Genomic DNA, 21,153 nt, shown 5'->3' with positions numbered 1-21,153 from the left:
CTGTTCAAATAGTGTGCTGGGTCGTTATCTCATTAGCATGGCTTTGCGAAGTCCTTGATTCTGTTAGTAATCTGGGCTTAATGATTGCCAACCGCGCAAGCGTGCCTCCTTGCACCTGGTTGCCAAATCCCAGCGCCTCTGATTCCTTAGCCAGTCAACAGGTGGTGGAGAATCGGGTGGTGTGTTGCTGGGGCCAGGCATTGCCCGATCGGCTTCAGGTGCAAACTGTCCTGGGGTTTGGTGTTCATCCTCCCTGGCACTTAGGTTTGGTGAGGACTCTCATGCTTCTGATGATGTTAAAGGCATGGAGTCCTCAGTTTCAGAGCTCCCAGGCACTGTGTCGGGCACAGGCATGAGAACCTCTGGGAGAGGACTACCTGATTGTGAGGCCTGTCTCTGATGATGAGCAGACCTCATACCATTTAGTCAGACTCTTGGGAAAGGGCAGGCTGATGTGGGTGGAATCCTGTGTGTGTGAGATCTAACCTAGTGGCTAGTCAGTGAAAGCCTGTTTGTACCTCTAAGCATTAAAGAGAATTCAAATCATACTTCAGAGCCATAACTAGCTTAAATTTATGTGCCTCAGCCCGGTTTCTTCTTTGACTGTCTGGAGACCCGTGCTGCTGATCTGTTCTTTAAAAACAACCCGTAAATAGATAAATCCTTATTATCTCTCCTTATACATAATTCAATTTTCGGGTGGCAACATTCCATGTACTCCCAAATCAATTGACTGACTGAACTGCCACTCAGTCGCTGTCCTGTTTTCCACTGGCTGCGTTGCCTAAGTACCACACACACACACACCGCCCAGCCTCTCCTTCTCAATGTGCTGGGAGGTGACAGATGGGCCAGACGCTCCGGCGACCAAAAGGTCATGAGCAATGCTCCCTCTAAACTGTGGAGTCTTGTGAGCAAAAATTCTACTTTGTGAGCTACTGGCATTAAAGTTGTGAGCAAGCGATTTGGCTGCTGCATAAATTAGTTTGCTCTGGAGCCATCCTTCCTGAGCGAAGACAAAAATCTGTGAGCCGGAGGCTAAAAAACTATGAGCTAGCTCACACTACCTCAGCTTAGAGGGAACACTGGTCATGAGGCCGAGCCCTCTACCACCCTGCCATGGAAGCTTGCTGGATAATGACCTTGGGCCAGTCTCTGCCTCACAAACCTGCTGTGAGGATAAAATCCAGGAGAGGCCCTCATGAGGGAGGAAGGCAGAGTATAACTTTTCCCCATATAAGCGAGGGAAATCATCAGACATAAAGTGTGTGTCCTCTTTGAAAGAGGCGCTTTCTCATCCCCCCCCCCCTTTATTATCACCTTCCCCTTTGGTGATACTAGAAGCTGAGGCCGAAAGCCATGGCTGCAATGAAGCTCACTCGCGATGGGGTCCTCCTGAGGCAGCCTCAGCCTGACTCACCCTCTTCCCATGTACATGCTTGGAGGTGAGTGCGGTGATGCTCTGGTAAGCCCGCCGAGCTATGAGGTGGCTAAACCCCTACTGGGGCCCCCTCCTCCTGCTGCACCACCACCGCCTCCTGCACTGAGCCCAGCCCCCGGCTCGACCTGCCCCAACAGACCGGGCAGGGCTTTCAGCCTCTGCTGCACCATGTTGCTCATCCCCAGGCTGATACCACTGACCAATGTTCCCTCTAAGCTGTGGAGTCTTGTAAGCAAAAATTCTTCTGTGTGAGCTCCTGGCATTAAAGTTGTGAGCGAGCGATTTGGCTGCTGCATAAATGAGTCTGCTCTGGAGCCCTCCTTCCTGAGCTAAGACAAAAATGTGTGTGCCAAAGGCTAAAAAACTGTGAGCTAGCTCACACTAACTCAGCTTAGAGGGAACACTGCCACTGACGCTCCGGCTCCCCTCAGCCACCGCATCTCCAGAAGAGAAGGCCGCAGTCTGCCCCAACAAAGCTCGCCCACCCAGTCGGCCGCTGCCAGCTCACGCTCACTTTCGGGCTCCTCCTGAGGAGGCCAAGGGGAAGGCCCAGTGCTCTTAGGTGCACACTTTACTTGAGAGGAAACTCTCACGGAGGCAAGTGGGGCTTCCTTCTGAGTAGGCAGGCCAACTCGCCGGCCTATGCTGGAGTGCTTAGGGAAGTAAAGGGAAGGCCCGTCCTGAGGGGAAAACAAGCCGTGGGCAGCCTGAGGAGATTTTCCCAGTGCTCTTATGTGCACACTTTACTTGAGAGGAAACTCTCACGGAGGCAAGTGGGGCTTCCTTCTGAGTAGGCAGGCCAACTCGCCGGCCTATGCTGGAGTGCTTAGGGAAGTAAAGGGAAGGCCCGTCCTGAGGGGAAAACAAGCCGTGGGCAGCCTGAGGAGATTTTCCCACAGTCTCCAGAATGGTTTAAATATGTGTGGAGTTAAACTTATGGTTGCCAACACCTGGGTGGGGCTGGAGATCTCCTGAAGCTAGAGCTAGGGTTATTTGAAAAGCAAAAAAAGGGAGGATATCTTTCCCGACTGACTGCTTCAAACAAGTGGTCATTATGACAAATCTCCTTTTAAATACCCCTACTATTACAGCTGTGGTCATTGCTACTCATCTCTCCTTATATATAATTCCATTTTCGAGTGGCTACGTTGAATGCGCTCAAGGCGGATTGCCATCATATCCTTCTAGAGCTCATTGTATTGCTTCTACAATGAGCTTTGCGGCTAGTTTACATATAGTTCTCATGTCAGTGATCTCCATGTTCTCACCGCAAATCTTACCTTACAGCAGTGAACTCAAAGCCTTTGCACTTGTAACTGAAGGGAAGGTTTACAGTTTAAAACAAGCCTGGTTCACCAAAATTATCAGAGGTTTGTGGGTCCCCTTGGTTGAAAGAAAAGGCCTGTCACAGTTGTACACTATACCAGGTCTTATTTCTTCTTCCTTGGTGAAATCCTTTTTGGCTTCTTCTAATTTTAGAGACCGCTGACAAAGGGAGCAGAGAATGGGCCATAGAGGACCTATTCTGTACAATCGTACAAATATTGCCATATGGTTTAATAACATCTTGCAGGGAGCCAGAAAAATCTTATGAGTCTTATGTTCTAATTGTCTATTCTTAATGCTCATAAGCCATGTTGTTTATCTCACTCTTGGGGCTTTTGCTACGTTTGAGACTAGATTTGCCTGTGATGCTATAGCAGCAGATTTAGTGGCAAAAGATCACCTTACTTGTAATCTGGCTGCTTAAGATATACCCTAGACATAATTCTGACAGAATATGTATAAGCATAAAAATGCAATGGAATCTGTGTCTGTGATATCATTCCCATATGCTAAAATATGGTACCTTTCCTACCTGTCTTACAAGGTAAAATATAAGAAGTCCTTTGAAGCATATGTGTGCTTCCATTATTGTAAACTTTGAGATCATATGGCAAAAAGAAAGAGGACTTCAAGGCAATTCTGAAGTACCATATAAGGGACAGGAGATGTTGTCACCCTAGGACCTGCTTCCAGCTCGTCTACTGGGTAAACTAGAGAGCCAAAGGCAGCAGAAGGTATGAGCCGCTCTTATTGCCACCAATCTGGAGATCTGGCTGATAATCATCCTTGTTGAAGCTGGGTTAACGATCCTAACCAGACCTGTTATGGAGACTTCAGGAGACCATTTTCCTTTGTTGACTCAGCTATGGGTACCTGATGTACATGCCCCAGTTGTGACAGTATGTATAAGTAAGAAATGTAATTGGTTAAAACATCTCTGGATAAGAAGACCAAACACCTGTGCTGTAAGGAAAGCAAACCCAGGCCACACACCCCATTTGCTAGTCTAGTTAACCTTGTAAAATTCTTGCTTTGAAATCCGCAGCAAAGGCTAGTAGCAATCCCATCAGCTGGAAGGAAGAAGTTTGTAAGGAGAGCAAAACATGCATTGACCTTTCTCTTGGATCAGGCTGCCTTTTATACACCAAGCACAGGCCACAGTTGAGTAGTGTCTGCTCCGATCTGCTGTGGCAATCTCCAGTGCTAAACCAAAGGTGGGAAATCCCTGTTAGCTGTGGGGCATGCCTCCTGCCCTTTCTACCCAAACCCAGTTCTTTTCTTTCTCTTCCATGTAATTAACAAATGGCTGCTCCAGTAGAGGGTGAGCAATTGTCTAGTGTGAAAAAATGTAATAGATCAGTAAGCTATCAGTAAATCAGGAGGAGCCAGAGGTAGAGTACATGTTTTTGTGTAGAAGGTCCAGTCCCGTCTTCTTTAAATGCCTTTCAGGTAGCTTTACTGGAGAAGACCACAGAGATCCTGTGCCACTCTGAACAGAGTGTTTTGGGTTAGATAGTCTGGCTTGCTATGAAGCAGGTGCGTAGGATAAGTAAACAAATGCACAGTGGTGCCCTGTTTGGTGGCCCTGGCACAAATCAAAAATTGGTGTGGCACACTTGAGAATTTTTACCCACATGGCATTCATAGAGTCCTGAGGTGTGTCTAATTTTATGAAATCGTTGCAATACAGAACTGTGGGAAGTTCCTGTACCATTCAGAATGGGTAGAGCGTGCCCCACAAAGTGGGCACAGCCTTGTGGGAACATATAATATTATCATGGGCTTAGCTAGTGAAAGAAGTTACCATATTGAATAAGGTGACACTTAGGAAGAGTGGAGTGTTTATCTTATTAATAAGGTCTGTGGATATTGATTCTCACCATTCAGATGAATTCCTGTAAAGATGCATGTTTCTTTCTAAAGGAATTTTCCCGTTTGTTGATTTATGGTTTCTTTTTGTTCATTTACAGTTACTTTGTCTCACATCACACAGCTGGTTCTCAGCCACAACAAGCTCACAAGTAAGTGTCCTTCTCAATATTTTATTTCTTTCTTCCTAGATGTGAAAGGACTTTTTTCTGCTGGTAGTTTGATTGTTGCGAGTTTTGTATGTGAATTTCTGGATTTGTCAAATGATGATTTAAACCCTTTAAAAAAAATGAGATTCTTGACCAAAATGTTGAGGATAGTATATGGTGTGTTGCTTTGTATTAAGTTTCCAATATGATAGCCCTGACCTGGATGGCCCACGCTAGCCTGATCTCATCAGATCTTGAAAACTAAGCAGGGTCGGACCTGGCTTGTATTTGGATGGGCGACCTTCAAGGAATACCAGGGGTGTGACGTAGAGGCAGGCAATGGCAAACCACCGCTGAAATGTCCCTTGCCTTAAAAACAAGTCTAGCTCACTACCTAGTGGTTCATAATGCTAAAGAGCTAGAACTTGTGGCTGCCAGACAATCTTGGGATCTCCTGGCTATACTACACACAATGCCATATGACAATTATTATTAATTATTATTTCCAGTATGATTGATTGATATTCTCAGCATTGGAAATGACAAACAAATGGTTTATTTGCTGGGTTGTGTTTTTGCTTTGGGTGGTTTGAGAAACAGTCTACCTTAGGCTAAAATGAAGACAACAACATTGATAATTCTTGGCTCCGGTCACACAGGCCGGAAAATGTAGGGGGGACGCGTGGCTGTTTGCCCCGGGGCAAAATAATGCACGGTTGCGCAATCAGACCTCCCGTGGAGGTCCCGTGGTTAGGAGGGAGGTGCCGATCACAGGACAATCCTGCGACGCGGCAAAGAAGCGGCAAATGGGGTGGGGGGTTTTGTACACAAGTGTGTGCATGCTCCATTGGGTGCTTGTGCGCATCCGTGGAGACTTGAAAAAAAAACAAAGCTTTTTGCGAGGGGACATGGGTGGGCACTGGATGCCACTGGAAACGCGATCAGACGCCCGCCCTTGCCCCGCGGTTTCCTGAAACTAGTACCTTGGAGGTACTAGTTTTTTACAGCGCATCTTCGGAGGGAAGCTTCGGGTGAGCTGCGGGAGCTCTACGCTTCCCAGATGTGGCGGTGAGATCGCGCCCGGAAAATCCGCCTATCTTCCGTCTATCTAGCGTGCCTAATGCTCCGTGTGACCGCAGCCGTAGTTGAATATTCTGTTTTTCTGCCCAGTCAGGGGCACCAGGGTGGCTAATGGTTAAAGCAAGACATTATAAAAATGTATCATGAAAACAATTTAAATGAAAACTAAAATAAATAATAAAAGCTCATAAAACAGTAATTAAAACAGGGCAGGCAGGCAGGATTGAAGGATATTGAAGGATGCCAGATGAAGCAAAAAAGTTTTCATCTGCTGGTGGAGGACCGTGGCAGAAGCGGTGTGGTAGGTTTGTCTGGGAGTAGGTGGTCCTTCCAGTATACTGGTCCCAAACTGTATGACGCTTTAAAGATCAAATCCAGCACCTTGAATTGGGGCCAGAGGCAAACTGGGAGCCAGTGTAGGTGTGCCAAGACTGGAGTGATATGGTCCCTGCAACCCATACCAGTCAACATCTGGTTGCAGCGTTCCGTATCAGTTGAAGTTTCCTAGTGTTTTTTCAAGGGCAGCCCCATGTAAAATGTATTACAGTAATCTAATCTAGTGTTGTTTTAAAAAGCAAAGGAACAGACAAAAGGAAGAACATGGATGCTTAATTACAGTAATGTTTTTTCAAGTTTTTTTTTAAACCCAAAGTAGCTGTGGGAAGCTTCAGTACAAAATGAAAGTTTACAAACAGAGACTTTTGCTTCCTTGTAGGCTGTAATTCTTATCCAAAGATCCCCCTGCAAATTGTGTTCTGCTAGAGGAGGGGTTGTACTTAAATGGTGCTGAAGATTGGTTGGAGTTCCCAAAGATGGGAGATCGAGCACTGGAAAGAAAACCAAATAATGATGTTTGTTTGGCTGGGATACAGTAATTTTTATTAAAAAAATATTTCTAATGGAAATGAATTAGTTCATGTCTGAAATATAGCCTATCAAAATCCAGAAATGTCTTAAACTGGCTTTCTCGAATAAGAGAGGTGTATTGGTTGGGAAGTACATACCGAACTATGAAGAAGATAAAGTTGGAATGTATGAGTAGCTTGGAGTTATCCTGCATTTGGGGAGGGGTTAAAATGTGGAATTGTAAAGGAACTTGAGCAGGGAACATCTGTCTGAATCTTGGGGTTACAACAGACTTCTTCAGTCCATTTTCTCATTTCTTCAAACTGGTACAGCACTAGTTGGAATTGGAAATGGACTCAATATAGACTAGTGAATTGAAACCCATTCCAGATAAAGGGATATTGGTGGCTGGTGTTGACTCGGAGTACTTGGGCAGCCATCTGTTTATGAGAGCACACAACTTTAAAGGAACAGGATCATAATTTACATTGCTGCTTGTTATTCAGGTAGCAGCTGTGGCAAGAAGTCTTTTTCCCCCTAGCTATGCTTGGTGGACCAGCTTTATTCTCTTCTCCAAGACAAGGGCCTGGCATTTTTTTCTTTCATGCCTTGGTAGCTTCTAGAACAGGGCTCCCCAGCCTCTTTGAGCCTGTGGGCGCTTTTGGAGTTTTGCCACAGGGAGGCAGAGCCAACCACAAAATTTCAGGAGGAGTAAGGTTATGCATAAATATAAGAGTAACTGTTCAGCATTTCAGGTACAAGTTCCAATTAACAAGATGCCCTTTAAAATGAACATTTAAAAAAAAAATCCTGCATACACTTGACTTACAAGAGTCATACAGTGAAGGTCCTCGTGCTGTAGTGGCAGCCGCTACTTGAGCAGTTTTTGCAAATCTGCACAGCCAATCAAGCCCTGCTGTGCAAAAGCCCCACTGGCCCTTCCCATTTGCTAAAACCACTTTGCAGGTGCCTGGAAGAGGGTCACTTTGCAAAAACTGTTCTTTTCGGAGGGGGGCTGCTTCCCCCAAAGCATAATTGACTGAAGTATGAAACTATGCTCTGCAGATCTGTGATTTATTTTGCAAAAGATTGTTTTACTTTTTTAAAAATTGGAATTCCCTTTAAATTTTAGTCTTGTATGAGCTTTTTGTGGGCTTTAAGCTGATTTTGAGGATACTGCTGGGAAGTGAAGTGGGGTAGAAATCAAATAAATAAGGATTGAGTTTCAGCTTTATTGTTTGTCACATTGGACACTCTTGACCTAATCCCTTAAAAAGATGCAATTAATTGTCCTTGAAATGACTTCGGGAAAACAGTATCAGTGACACTTGACGTGCCCCACTAAGGTCATATTAGCATCTCTTACTAGTTTTCTGGCATTTAAATAAGTGTGCCTGCCTTGCTGTTCTGTTGTTTAGAGTAAATACGTCCATTTCTAGGGAGATAAATATGCATGGACGGTAAGCAAATGCCCAGTATTTTCCACTGCCACTGTTTGCAGCTCTACCTGTCACCCTGCCAAAACCGGCAAAGCTATATCATAACATTCCTACTTTTGTCTGTTGCATTCTCTATTAGGTAAATTATTCCTAGCAGGCTTGTTGCTTTCCTACCAGTAACTCTGTCACATGTAGGAGCACCATTGTTTGTTTTCCTCTTTGCTCTTGCATCTTTCTTAGTTTGACCAATCTTGGCAGGGGGAGAAAAGACAAACTTTCAAGTCCAGATTGCACTGGAATCCAGTTTTCCCTTGTAAATACCATACACAGGCTGTGAGCTACAGCTGAGCGTGTAGATGACAGTATTTATTTATTTTATTTATTTACACCTTCAATTTATATACCGCTCGGACCCGAAGGTCTCTGAGCAGTTTACAGGGGAGTTTCAAATGCACTTTAATTCCTTAACTACAGCCACATAGTAACGAGGTGGGGCTGCCTACCGGCACCCAGGTGGCGGGCTGGTTGTTGTTTCCTGGCTCTGGCATTCTTCCTTCACATAGTCCTCGGGGTCGGCGTCCCATTTTTCTGGTGTCCTTTAGCTCGGCGGTCTCCTGGCCCGTGGCCCGTGTCAGTTCTAGCCCAGCGTACGTCCACATTCGGCTCCGCCGCGCCTCCGCCTCCACACCACCGCGCGTGACTCCGCCTCCTCCTTCACTGTCGGGTCTCGCCACACGATGTTACAGTAAGCTTCTCTTGTGGACAATGGTGCAGGGAAAAGGAATGGTGAGGACATCCTACATTTCATTCTTTATATTATAAAGAAATGCCACCATACCCATGGGAGGAAAGCAGTTCCAAAGCAGCACAGTTGGTGATTAACCCAAAGCGTAGCTCCAGGACAGAAGCCTTTGCCCTTTCTGGCTTGTATCTGCTTTTCCTTCTCCTGTCAGCATTCTAGTGAATGCTAGTTTAGGAGATGTGCATTTCCTACCTGTTCTTCTGCACATCTTCCCCTTTTTGATTTTATGGGCTAGAACTGGATTCACCTGCGTTCTGAAGACAGGCTGTCATTTTAAAGCAAGGCTTGTGCTGCCTCCTTTCCCCCTCCATATTTTGCTAATAAGCACATCTGTGAGTTCATTACTGGCACTGTGTTTCTGTTCTTTGCTAGGAATGTGCCTCACGCTAGAGAGGCTCCGTTTTGTTAAACTATCCAGCATATTAATTTCAGTCTTATTACAAACACGTTGAGTAGGTCATATTTTGGGGTCTAATCTACGTGAAAAATTGCAGCTGCTGTTGCATGTAACATTTCCAGAAGGTCACTTATATTTGTTTCTCTCTCATTTTATTTTAAGTACTGCCCTGTTTATAAAGAGTGTTTGTGGTTTTAAAAAGGGAGGCATTCTCTGACGTGTCCAGTGGAGGTCACTATTGAGATGTTTTCTCTTTAACATTGGCTTTGCAAATCCTTAGAAAACTTAGGCTAGACCTGCAGAGCTCTGTGATAGAATGCTTGTTGTGAGTAATTGAGCAGACTTGCTTCTGATTCCATTTTCCCATCCTGCCCTTTCTTTTCACAATTGTGTTTGGTCCAACATTTTGCTGCTTTGCTTCCTACTCTGCATGTTTGGTTATTCTCTCAGATATGTAATCTTTCCTTAAAATCTGCCTCCATTCCTGAGGATTGGAAGGTAGCTAATGTCACTCCCATCTTTAAAAAGGGTTCCAGAGGAGATCCGGGAAATTACAGGCCAGTCAGTCTGACGTCGATACCGGGTAAATTGGTGGAAACCATTATTAAGGAAAGAATTAGTAGGCACATAGATGAACAAAACCTATTGAGGCAGACTCAGCACGGTTTCTGTAAGGGAAGATCTTGTCTCACTAACCTGTTAGTGTTCTTTGAGGGGGTGAACAAACATGTGGACAAGGGGGATCCAATAGATATTATTTACCTTGACTTCCAGAAAGCTTTTGATAAAGTTCCTCATCAAAGGCTCCTAAGTAAGCTCAAAAATCATGGCATAGAAGGACAAGTCCTTTTATGGATCAAAAACTGGCTAGTTCATAGAAAACAGAGAGTGAGTGTAGGTGGGCAATTTTCTCAGTGGAGGGTGGTAAGCAGTGGGGTACCACAGGGATCAGTACTTGGTCCACTGCTTTTTAACTTGTTCATTAATGATTTGGAGATGGGAGTAAGCAGTGAAGTGGCTAAATTTGCGGATGATACAAAGTTGTTCAGGGTGGTGAAAACCAGTGAGGATTGTGAGGCACTCCAAGGGGATCTGTCAAGGATGGGCGAGTGGGCGTCAACATGGCAAATGTAGGAGATGTGCATTTTCTACCTGTTCTTCTGCACATCTTCCCCTTTTTGATTTTATGGGCTAGAACTGGATTCACCTGCGTTCTGAAGACAGGCTGTCATTTTAAAGCAAGGCTTGTGCTGCCTCCTTTCCCCCTCCATATTTTGCTAATAAGCACATCTGTGAGTTCATTACTGGCACTGTGTTTCTGTTCTTTGCTAGGAATGTGCCTCACGCTAGAGAGGCTCCGTTTTGTTAAACTATCCAGCATATTAATTTCAGTCTTATTACAAACACGTTGAGTAGGTCATATTTTGGGATCTAATCTACGTGAAAAATTGCAGCTGCTGTTGCATGTAACATTTCCAGAAGGTCACTTATATTTGTTTCTCTCTCATTTTATTTTAAGTACTGCCCTGTTTATAAAGAGTGTTTGTGGTTTTAAAAAGGGAGGCATTCTCTGACTTGTCCAGTGGAGGTCACTATTGAGATGTTTTCTCTTTAACACTGGCTTTGCAAATCCTTAGAAAACTTAGGCTAGACCTGCAGTGCTCTGTGATAGAATGCTTGCTGTGAGTAATTGAGCACACTTGCTTCTGATTCAATTTTCCCATCCTGCCCTTTCTTTTTACAATTGAGTTTGGTCCAACATTCTGCTGCTTTGCTTCCTACTCTGCATGTTTGGTTATGACAAAAGTATCACTTCCAGTTGTACAGCCTGTTCTATAGGTAGGTGACTTCCAGCTTTATTTGTAAGGCTGGAGAAGCTTCAAGGGCACATTGTACAGGCTGTACCTGCATCTATGCAATTTCACCTCTCTTCATTCACAACTGTTTCCTGCAAATATGGAAGACACTGCCGATGTCATGGACCAGAGTATGGATTCTTCCCTGTTGGGTGAAGAGGCTGAAGACACGGAGGAGGCGGCAGCAGCTGTGCACCCAACGCCAGCACAGAGGCTGCACACCTCCAGGAGCACCTCCTTTGGATGTGCAGCCAAGTCTCTGAGTCAGCCCATTCACCCTGGCATACAGCCCTGCCTTCCAATTCGGAGGTGGGCCCTGAACCTTCCATCCCAGAGCCTGCTGCTGACCCAGAGGTCCCTCCCCAAGCTTCTCAAAGCCCTGAATCACCTCAGCCCCATCACGGTGCTTGCCACCTTCACCTTTAAATGCAGGTAGCCTGCTCCTAGAGGGGAGCGGCCTGCATCTCTACCTCATTGAAAGAATAGTTAATGCCTCCGTTCACTCTCGGCCTTTGCTGGAGCTACATCATCCTGCCTAGACTCCTGAACCTTAGTCTTGAGCAGGACAGGAGCCCTGTGTCCTGGTAGCTTGCTGGATGACCTTGGGCCAGTCACACAATCTCAGCCTAACCTCCCTCACAGGGTTGTTGTGAGAATAGGACGGAGGAGAGAAGAATGATGTAAGCCACTTTGTGTCCCCATTGGGGAGAAAGGCAGAATACAGATGAAGTAAATAGATCAATAAAATATTATTCAAGCTGCTCCTTTTCAAGAGTCCTCTGGCAGTTTGTAGCCAGAGACAGGGTCTGTTGGTTGGTGGCACCTTGCCTTTGGGATGCCCTCCCCCCCTTGAGGCTGGCACCTGCCTTACTCTCCTTTCAGTGCAGGGCCAAAATGTTCTCTTGACCCAGGCTTTTAACTGTGGGCAGATCCGTCTTGTTAAGCTGTTTCGTGACAGTTTTTCAGCTCTCAAAACAGTGCAAAGCTTAACTTGCCCCGCAATTGTGACATCCTGACGTTGTGCATTTCCCTGCTCACATTGTTGACTGCTGCTGACAGGGACAATGAAATGCACAGTGTTGTGAGTGACACAAATTAAGTAGGATGTGATGTTATGAGTGGGAGAGGTGGGGAGTTTCACACAATGTGGCTGATTCCAGCGATAGCCTGTTAGTACAGCCTAGCTCCACTTCTACTGGAGCAAACTGCAAGAGAACAACTAGTAGTTAGGCTTTCCAACTCTGGGTTGGGAAATTCCTGGCGATTTAAGGGTGGGATTTGGAGAGGGTGGGATTTGAAGAAGGGAGGGACCTCATTGGGGTATAATGCCTTTGAGCCTACCCTCCAAAGCAGTCATTTTCTCCAGGGGAACTGATCTCTGTTGAATGGAGATCAGTGGCAGCTCTGGGAGATCTCCAGGCTCCACCTGCAGGTTGGCAACCCTGTTTGTCGCCCATAACTCTTAGCCTAGATTGCGTTTGAAAGGAAGTTAACTTTTTAAATTAAGCTGGAATACTGAAATGTCTGTGTCAGTTCTCTGTCTTACATTTGAAGCTGTATATTTATTTAGCATATTTTTATTGGAGGGAAGCTGGTGTACAGGATAAGACATCTTGATATATTTTTTTGGCAAAAACATTAATATCCTCTTAAGCCTGAGGGGGGAAATGGTGGGGTGTTTTGTACGTTTGTGATAACACGTAATTGTCTCGCGTGCTTTTGCAAGCTATTTCTCAAACAAAATGCAGTGAAATGATTGAACATGAACGACAAAAGGTAAAAGATCCTATTGAGAAATGCTTAATGCATCTAACATTTTAAAGTTGCTGGTAATTGGCAGGAAGCATCTGGAATTAGTCTTCAAAGGCCCATTGAGGGGGCAACAGTGGGCACTTCTCTGTGCATGTTCTTTTTGAAATGATCAAAAGATATAAGGATCACCATTGGCAGGATCACAGCCCTGAATGCCTTACATTATCCCTCTTTTCTTTTCTTTTTGGAGATACCAGTTGGTTTTTCAGAGCTGTGCCCTCAGACACTCAGAGCTGCACCTTGGTTTCAGTCAGGCTTGTGCAGGAAGAACCAGCCTATCAGTGTGTAGACTGTGTGATTCCAGTAGGTTGAGAATGTGGCTGATGGACTGCACCCCCCCCCAAGACTTATTAATAGAAAACCAGAGCCCTGTGAATCTTTTTAAATTGCTCTCAAGTACTGTACTAGGATGTATCCTAATACAAACTCAGAAGGGCATAGATGGTTACCTGTAGAGACAACGAAAAACTTTCTAGCAGATTTTTGTCATACGAGTCAGTCTTCCAGCCACTGGCAGAAGGCAACCCTTACCTGACTTGAAATGGCTGAATACTTGCAGACATTTCAAGCCAAGTAAGGGTTGCCTTCTGCCAGTGCCAACCTCTAAATGGGCAAAATCAGCAACTGCCCATTCATGTGCTTTCTCCATTGTGGCCACCCACCTTATGGAATGGTCTGCCTGTGAGGTCATTCTCCTGGCTTTCTGCAAACTATGCAAAACTGAATTTTCTACATAGATAATAGAGTTGCACTGTAACAGATCATTTCCAAAAGCCACTTGGGTACAGCGTTAGGGACTGTGGTCTGTACTGCTATGTATAGTTTGTGCTGTGTACTGCTGTAAGTTCGCTCCCACTATATAATTTTTGCATTGTTTTAATGTGTAATGTTAATACTTACGCTTTGCTTAAGTATTTCTGGTTGGTTCTAGAGCTCTACAAAACAAATGTTATTGCACTGTTTATTGGATGTCCCATCCTGTTGATAGACTTGGCTTACTTTTTGTAATCCACTTTGAGTCCTGGTGAGAAAAGCAGACTATGAATGATTTTACCCTTAGAGTTAGCTGTGTTTGAATAGGAGAATGCTACATTTCATGCGACGTCAAGGCAATATGTGCAGATTAACCTTGGCTGTCAAAATGAAATTAATATTAAACCTCTTCCCTGTTCTCGGTTTACATGGCAATGTGGCTTTTTTCTCTTTTCCTGAGAAGATTATATATTTGCTAAATCCTTTCAGCGTGCAACCTGACTTAAAGATGGCTATTGATTTTCCCCTCCATAATCTTCAAGAAAAAGACACTTTTTAGTTTAACAAATGAAAAGTGGTTTGACATGAGTATTTACAAGAAGGTGTTGGCCTCCAATTTTCATATAATTCAGGTCTTATTTGATTGAAGACTGTGAAACTTCAATCATCCACTCATAAAAATTCCTGAGAAAAATAGAAGTTGTCAACCTTCAAATTATTTTTTTATACAAACCTGATTTTTTTAAAAAACAACTTCAGTGGTCTTGCAACCTTCATTTGTCTGCAGATGCTTGGTTTGACTGCTGTAAAATCAATGTAATGTGCTGTATGATCAACATTTCCTGGGAGATGAGATTTTTGCAAATTTACGGCATTCCAATATACATAGTTGAAATGTTTTATTTTTGAAGTACCTTTGGGCTCTGTTACTTGTTTTCACCACTGCAATGGGAAGATTGCTTATATGCTGAGTGTAAGGTTAACTTGTATTGCATTTCTTGAGCATTCCAAGTGTATGATCTCTGGAATCTTGTAATGCAGGAGACTGTGGATATTATTATTCATATATATGGTGGATGCGGGTGGGGGCTAAGGCTATGTGTATATAGCTAATTGATCTTCTCATGGTTGAAGTACATTTGAATGATAGCCTTGTTGCCTTCAGATGAATCGCTGGGCGTGATGAAGATGGATTGACTTTCTTAAGTATCAGATTATACAATTTTACCGATATGTACCAAGTGTAGAAATTGCTGTCCACTATTTTGGGAACAATATAAATGTGTGCACTATTTAAATGTGTAAAAAAGTAAAATCTCTGAGGAAAGAGGCTACTGTTTGAAGATCTGGTTGCTTCCACACAGATCTGTAATCCTACTATTAAGGTCCCACCAGGTGTAAAAGTTGCATCCCATTCACTTGTGGTGACAATGCAGCAGCAGTGAAAGAGATTTGAACCAATGAGTTTTTAGTTTTATCTATAAAGTTGTTAGATGAATACACAGATTTATATTTTATTTTATTTTTTATCTTATATATTATATATTTTTTAATATTTGGGAACAATTATTGTGGACAACTGTTAGCTCTAAATTATTCTCAATTTAAACAAGCTGTAGTTAATAAGTAACAACAAACTTGATGATTTCATGCCCTTTCACATTGAGAAGACATTGAGCAGACTTTAAAAAACTTGACTTTGCCTGGATTGTGCCAAGTTGGTTTGTAGCTTTAACCGTGTAAACAAAGAGCCCATTTAGTGGGAATTTGGGGGATATATGTAGAAGTAATGAGTTCAATAAATAAGGTATTATCTATGCCAGTAGTATTCAGTCCATGGGGCACAGAGAGCCACATTCACAGTTATTATCAGCCAATAGAGCCACATTTACTTCCATCCCTAACACGAGGCTCACAGCTTATCTATTGCTCGAGCAGTGGCTATTTCAAAGTGGGAACCACCTGGCAACCACAAGCCCCACTGGGGCATGCCCACTTTCCTGAAATGGGGTGGATGCCACACTGGGGAATGATGCTCAGAAGAGTCCCAGGTGGCATGTCAAAGAACCACATGTGGCTCCCAAGCCATAGAGTGTCACTGATTAATGCACATGACAGTGATTGAATTAGGCTGGTTCCATAACTTTGTTTTGGTTGATTCAGGTGGGTAGCCATGTTGGTCTGAAGCATCAGAACAAAGTTTGAGTCCAGTGGCACCTTTAAGACCAACGAAGTTTTATTCTGGGTATAAGCTTTTGTGTGCATGCACATAAGGAAGTGTAAAGCGCACAAAAATATACCCAGAATAAAGCTTTGTTGCCACTGGACTCAAACTTTGTTCTTTTGTTTAGGTTGATAATATTACTTCTCTAGAGCTTGTTAGAAGTAGTTATCCTTCTGAATAATATATAACAATGGTGTTGTTTAAGAGAGCTTTTCTATAACATAATACAGCTATACTATGACAGGACAGTTTAGGAAGGCACTTTATAAAGGAGGACAGAGACTATAGATCAGGGGTGTCAAACATGCGGGCTGGGGGCCAGATCAGGCCCCCAGAGGGCTTCTATCAGGCCCGCAGTGGAACTGGCTGTCTTCTGTTTCTTCTTCCAGTTCTGCTGCTGCGTCATCGTAGGTTTGCAGCTTACAGATACACACCTGAACAGCATACTCAGGATTGCAACAGCACAGACATTTTGATGCAGTAATTCAGAGCAAGAGGTGTCAGTTATCAGACACTGTTAAATAAACAAAATATTGAAAGAGCACTAATGTTTTAAGCAAGTTTTTATTTAAGTAAAAAAACCAACCTTTGTGTTTGTGTCCTTTATAAAGTTTATATCTCTGCTACCTGGCATTACATTTTATGGCTCACATGGCCCGGCCCAACAAGGTCTCATTTATGTCAGACCCGGTCCTCATAACAAATGAGTTTGACACCCCTGCTATAGATTATACCACTATATATAGGACATATTTTCATTTTTCTACACTATTTACCCTGTTGTCATTTCATTGTCTTCTATTGCTGTGATTTGTTCAGTCGCAGTCGAGTCCGACTCTTTGCGACCCCATTGCTGTGATACCATTTTCCTAATTGTATTTGCACTCTGTTTCACTCCTGATATGCTATGCTCATTCCGATTTTGATGGCCCTTGCCCATTGTTCATTTGATGACTGTTCATATTGGTTGTATCAGACTATACTGTGCTTATCAAATGTCTCTTTGTGTGAATTGTTACCAATTTACACTCTGCAATCCGCTTTGAGTCCCAGTGAAGAAAGGTGGACTCTAGATACAGTAAATAAATAATTTCTTGAATTGGGTCAGAACAGAAGGCATTGCTCCTGGTTGCACTTTGACTCCTTCCTCCCAGCAATTTCTCTTTGGAAAGCTATCTCTAGTGGTGGGGAGGTCCTTTTGGACAGCATTCCTTGTACTGTAAGGGGCAGCTGCTGGAAGGAACTACTGCCCCTTTGTCCATGCCTGTGTGAACTAAGCATGGGTGCCTTTGGGCCAATCACTGTATCTCAATTTAAATTATTTCATAGGGTTCTTGTTAGGATACATAAAAGAGGAGAAAATCATGTATGCTACCCTGAGTTCACTTGGAGGAGGAGGAAGATAAAAACGTGACAAATGTGAGGGTTACACTCCAGCTTTTATAGAGAGCTATGACAGATATTAAGCGATGGCACAGGGGATTTATCCTCGGGTTATAAGTAACATCTGAGCTAAACAGAACGGCTGTCAGTTCTAGCCCCGTGCTGGTGTGAGCTACCAGCCTTGTCCCCAGCTCGCCGTCCACCCAGCAGTTCGAAAGCTTTGGCGAGTAGATAAAATGGGTACCACTCCTCAGAGAGGGTGGGCACACTAAACCCCCCGGCGGGGGAGGTGTTAGCCGGTGAACGAAATGTCCAGCTTGTAAGATCGGAAGCCTAGAAGATCTCTTCGGCATCAAGAAGCCTGTAATGGGCCGTTCCGGCCAGGCGGTGGCAGTGCGGCGTTGTAACTCGAAGCAGTCCTGGAGAAAAGCCAAGCCGAGGGAAAAATGTCGTCTGGAACATGTCTAGTCTACAGCTGAAACAAAATCCCCGTCGGCTGCCAACGTGTGCTATTTAAAGATTTATATGTGTTGTCCTCCCTTACCCCCATGAATCATGGTTAGTCCCTTGTGAATGTGTAACTGTAAATTGCTCAGAGCCAGCAGCTCTGCAGAATTGAGCGATTAATAAATTGATTAATTGATTGATAATAATAATAATAATAATAATGACCATGGTATTAAACAGTATAATTCTAATAAATATATAGTAAATGAAAGAATAACATTCTACCATAAAAGTGTTACATTAATGTGTTTTAAAGGGGAAGGGAAAAGAAGATTATCTTGATGTCACTAGACATTTTTCTTTAGCCTATCCTTGAAAAATTATTCCAACGTGAACAATTAGTTAATCTACAATCTAAACTGCCGCTGTGCAGTCTGATTGAATTGTTGAAGTTCAGCATAGCTGAGCTGTGGATTAAGTTGAAAGTTAATATCATGTCCTGAGTTGACAGTACGGTGTTACAAACCTTGAATGGGTGTGATCCTTTCTCCCCACTTAACATACAAACATGATTTGCTTGCTTAGATGTTGCTTTAATAATTGAAAGAGAAAATAAAACCAGTATTGCTACTTAATCTCCTATCTGCATAGCACTATCCAGATCACGCAACTGGGCTTTTTTCATATTTCCAGCTAATAGTCACACATTGATCTGTTGCTAATCTGATTTAACCTTTTTTGTGTGTATTGATCACAGCACTTTACCCATGGGTTGTAAATCCACAACTGACTTGGGTAAACAGTTCATTGTTTAAAGCTGAGCCTAAGTCATTGTGATTTAGTTGAATTTTTAATGAACATCTTCTGAAGTATTAGATTATTTAAACTGCAGTCCAAATGAGCCATCATTTGAAATGGATTTTCGTGCAGTTATATTCATGAAGATGCTAAATAAAACTGTCACTTAGGGATTCTGCAAGATCAGTTTATAGCACAGTGAGCGTGCAAGTGTTGTTACTCTCTGTAGGAATCCACGTGTGTTGCTTGGGTTTTTTTGTTTTTTTTATGTTATACTTCAGTTTCAAGGATACTGAGGTCCAAGCAACACGATATACCCAACACATGCTGGAACATGGGTGCATGGCCAGACTCACAGTCAGATGTACAACAGGGGAACTCACACTTTTTGCCCCTTTTCTGTGGTTCCGTGTGCCTTAGGAAGGACACTTGGAGCCAGAGAAAATGGGCAACAAGTCTTTTCTGCTGGTTATTGCAGAGTAGGAGACAACTAGAAGCTCCTTTCCCTCCCTCACAATCCTGTGCAAACAGTATGTCATGTAGTTATACCCTAAAGTTCGCAGTGCTTAAACTCTGTCAGTTTTCATCTAACCGGCTGATCCATGGTGATCTAGTGCTTGCTGTTTGGATTGTGATTTTGTAGCTGGGCTAGCACCAACTGGTAGTATCTCTGCCATTACTGGGATCAAGTGACAAAATGAACATCTGAATGTTCTGAGACTTCAAAGCTTTCCTTTAAAAAGAAGCCGGTTTCTTGGCTTTGTGTAATCGATGACAAACTTGACAACATGTGGCCTGGGAGATCTCTGAAGCCAAGGGGTGATTGTATTTCTCACAGGAAATTTGGCAAAGAATGAAGAACAGACTTGTCTTCCTAAGGACCATGTGGTGCACCCAGGAATTTTGGGCCAACCAAGGCTTCCCTGTTGTGTGCCATGGTTAACAACACTGATTTAGTTGCAGCAAAAACAAATCACACGTAATTTGTGAAGCGGCCCAGAGTTTCAGTGTTCTGCACAGCTTCTTGTGTCCTCCATCCCAACTGTTCATGGTTTCTTTCTGTATAGCCCACCTATACCACTCAGTATCATTCTTTTTCCCGGGTTGCAGATGGCACACACATTTAATTACAGGAATATGAGAATTGGCTTTCTACATCAAATGAAGGACTCATCTAGTCCATCTCTGTTTTGCACCATGGTCATCCAAGTGCCTCTGTAAAACATATCCTGTAAATTGCTATCTTTTATAAATTTGTGTGGCCCCGTTCACACGCCGAATTTGCCACGGGAGAGCCACGAATGCTGGGCAGATTTTCAGGGCGCAATCACACCGCAACATCTGGCAAGCGTAGCGCACCCGTGGCCAACCCATTGGCGTGCCGCTGAAGCTGCGTGGTTAAAAAGTATCTCAACAAATGTACTAGCAAATGGTTTGCCACGGGCTGCCTACGGAATCATTCCGTGTGATTGCGTCGGCTGTCCTCCTTGACACGCACGTGCTGACGGACAAAACCGTGGTGTGCCACCGTCACATCTGATCGTGTTCTGGCGGGTCTAATTGCACCGGCGCAAAGAGCCACGCCTCCCCTCCGCGTTATCTGGCCTGTGTGACTGGGGCCTGTAATTGCTTTTGGGCAAAATTGCTGGTCCAAAGAAATTAGGGTGATACATTTTGAACACATAATGCTGTCTTGTACCAAGTTGGATTACTGTCTACTCTGACTTGCTCTAACTGTCCACAGGCTTGGGAAGAATTATGGGCTTTACCATGACCTGCTACCAAGGCCCCTTTTAACTGTATATGCCAGTTATTGAACTTGTCACTAAATCCCCAAGTGCTGGCTGCATTCGAGCATCACAAAGAGTGGTTTATCTGTGATGAGCATGAAAGCAGCTCATTTCTGTACATGCATGCTCACCTTCTTCACTTGTGCATGGAGTGCAGTTGAAGGATTTTTGGACCTTGGAAGGCTTGAATCAAACTCTAGTTTTCTGTGACATCAAAATGAAAGGGCCTGGGTGAACTGAAGTTTTTTTTTGCTCCACAGCACAAACACAGAATCCTTAAATTTCATAAATCCCAGTTCAGAGTCCTGGGGTGTTTTCCATGTGTCCCACCTTGTTTATAACATAATTTCTTTATCTTTACAGCTGTGCCTCCAAACATTGCAGACCTAAGGAATTTAGAAGTACTCAACTTCTTCAACAATCAGATTGAGGAGCTGCCTACCCAAATCAGCAGCCTTCAGAAGCTGAAACACTTGAATCTTGGGTGCGTACCGAAGGGTTTGGTGTGGTTGCTTAGATTCTCTATAGGATGCGATCCTGGAAAGAATCCTCTTCCATTTCTTAGAAAGATTGCTTTACTATTGTTTTGGCATATTCTGTTTTCTCCTTAAGTGGCTTCAGAATGACAGAAAAAGTCTACCTCGTGCCAAAGCCTCTGATCTTTTGTGCCATCTTGAAAGCAGAAACACACTATCTACTAAAACTTAACTCACCTTTTCCCCAAAGGAAAATAATAATAAT

The 21,153-nt window shown here is 43.6% G+C and overlaps 1 protein-coding gene across 2 annotated transcripts in view; it reads left to right on the top strand.

Annotated features, from left to right (window-relative positions):
* Positions 1-21,153, top strand: part of RSU1 (Ras suppressor protein 1) — a 109,758-nt gene that overhangs the window by 14,792 nt on the left and 73,813 nt on the right. For both annotated transcript variants that reach the window (XM_015423758.1, XM_015423757.1), the window contains exons 3-4: positions 4,738-4,788; positions 20,776-20,896. In XM_015423758.1, the coding sequence (XP_015279244.1) occupies positions 4,738-4,788; positions 20,776-20,896 (172 nt within the window). The remainder of the gene's footprint in view (positions 1-4,737; positions 4,789-20,775; positions 20,897-21,153) is intronic.

The sequence above is a fragment of the Gekko japonicus genome, unplaced genomic scaffold (assembly GCF_001447785.1).
Source record: "Gekko japonicus isolate JY-2015 unplaced genomic scaffold, Gekko_japonicus_V1.1 scaffold94, whole genome shotgun sequence".
NCBI lineage: Eukaryota > Metazoa > Chordata > Lepidosauria > Squamata > Gekkonidae > Gekko > Gekko japonicus.
This window is presented reverse-complemented; position numbering and strand designations above follow the sequence as displayed.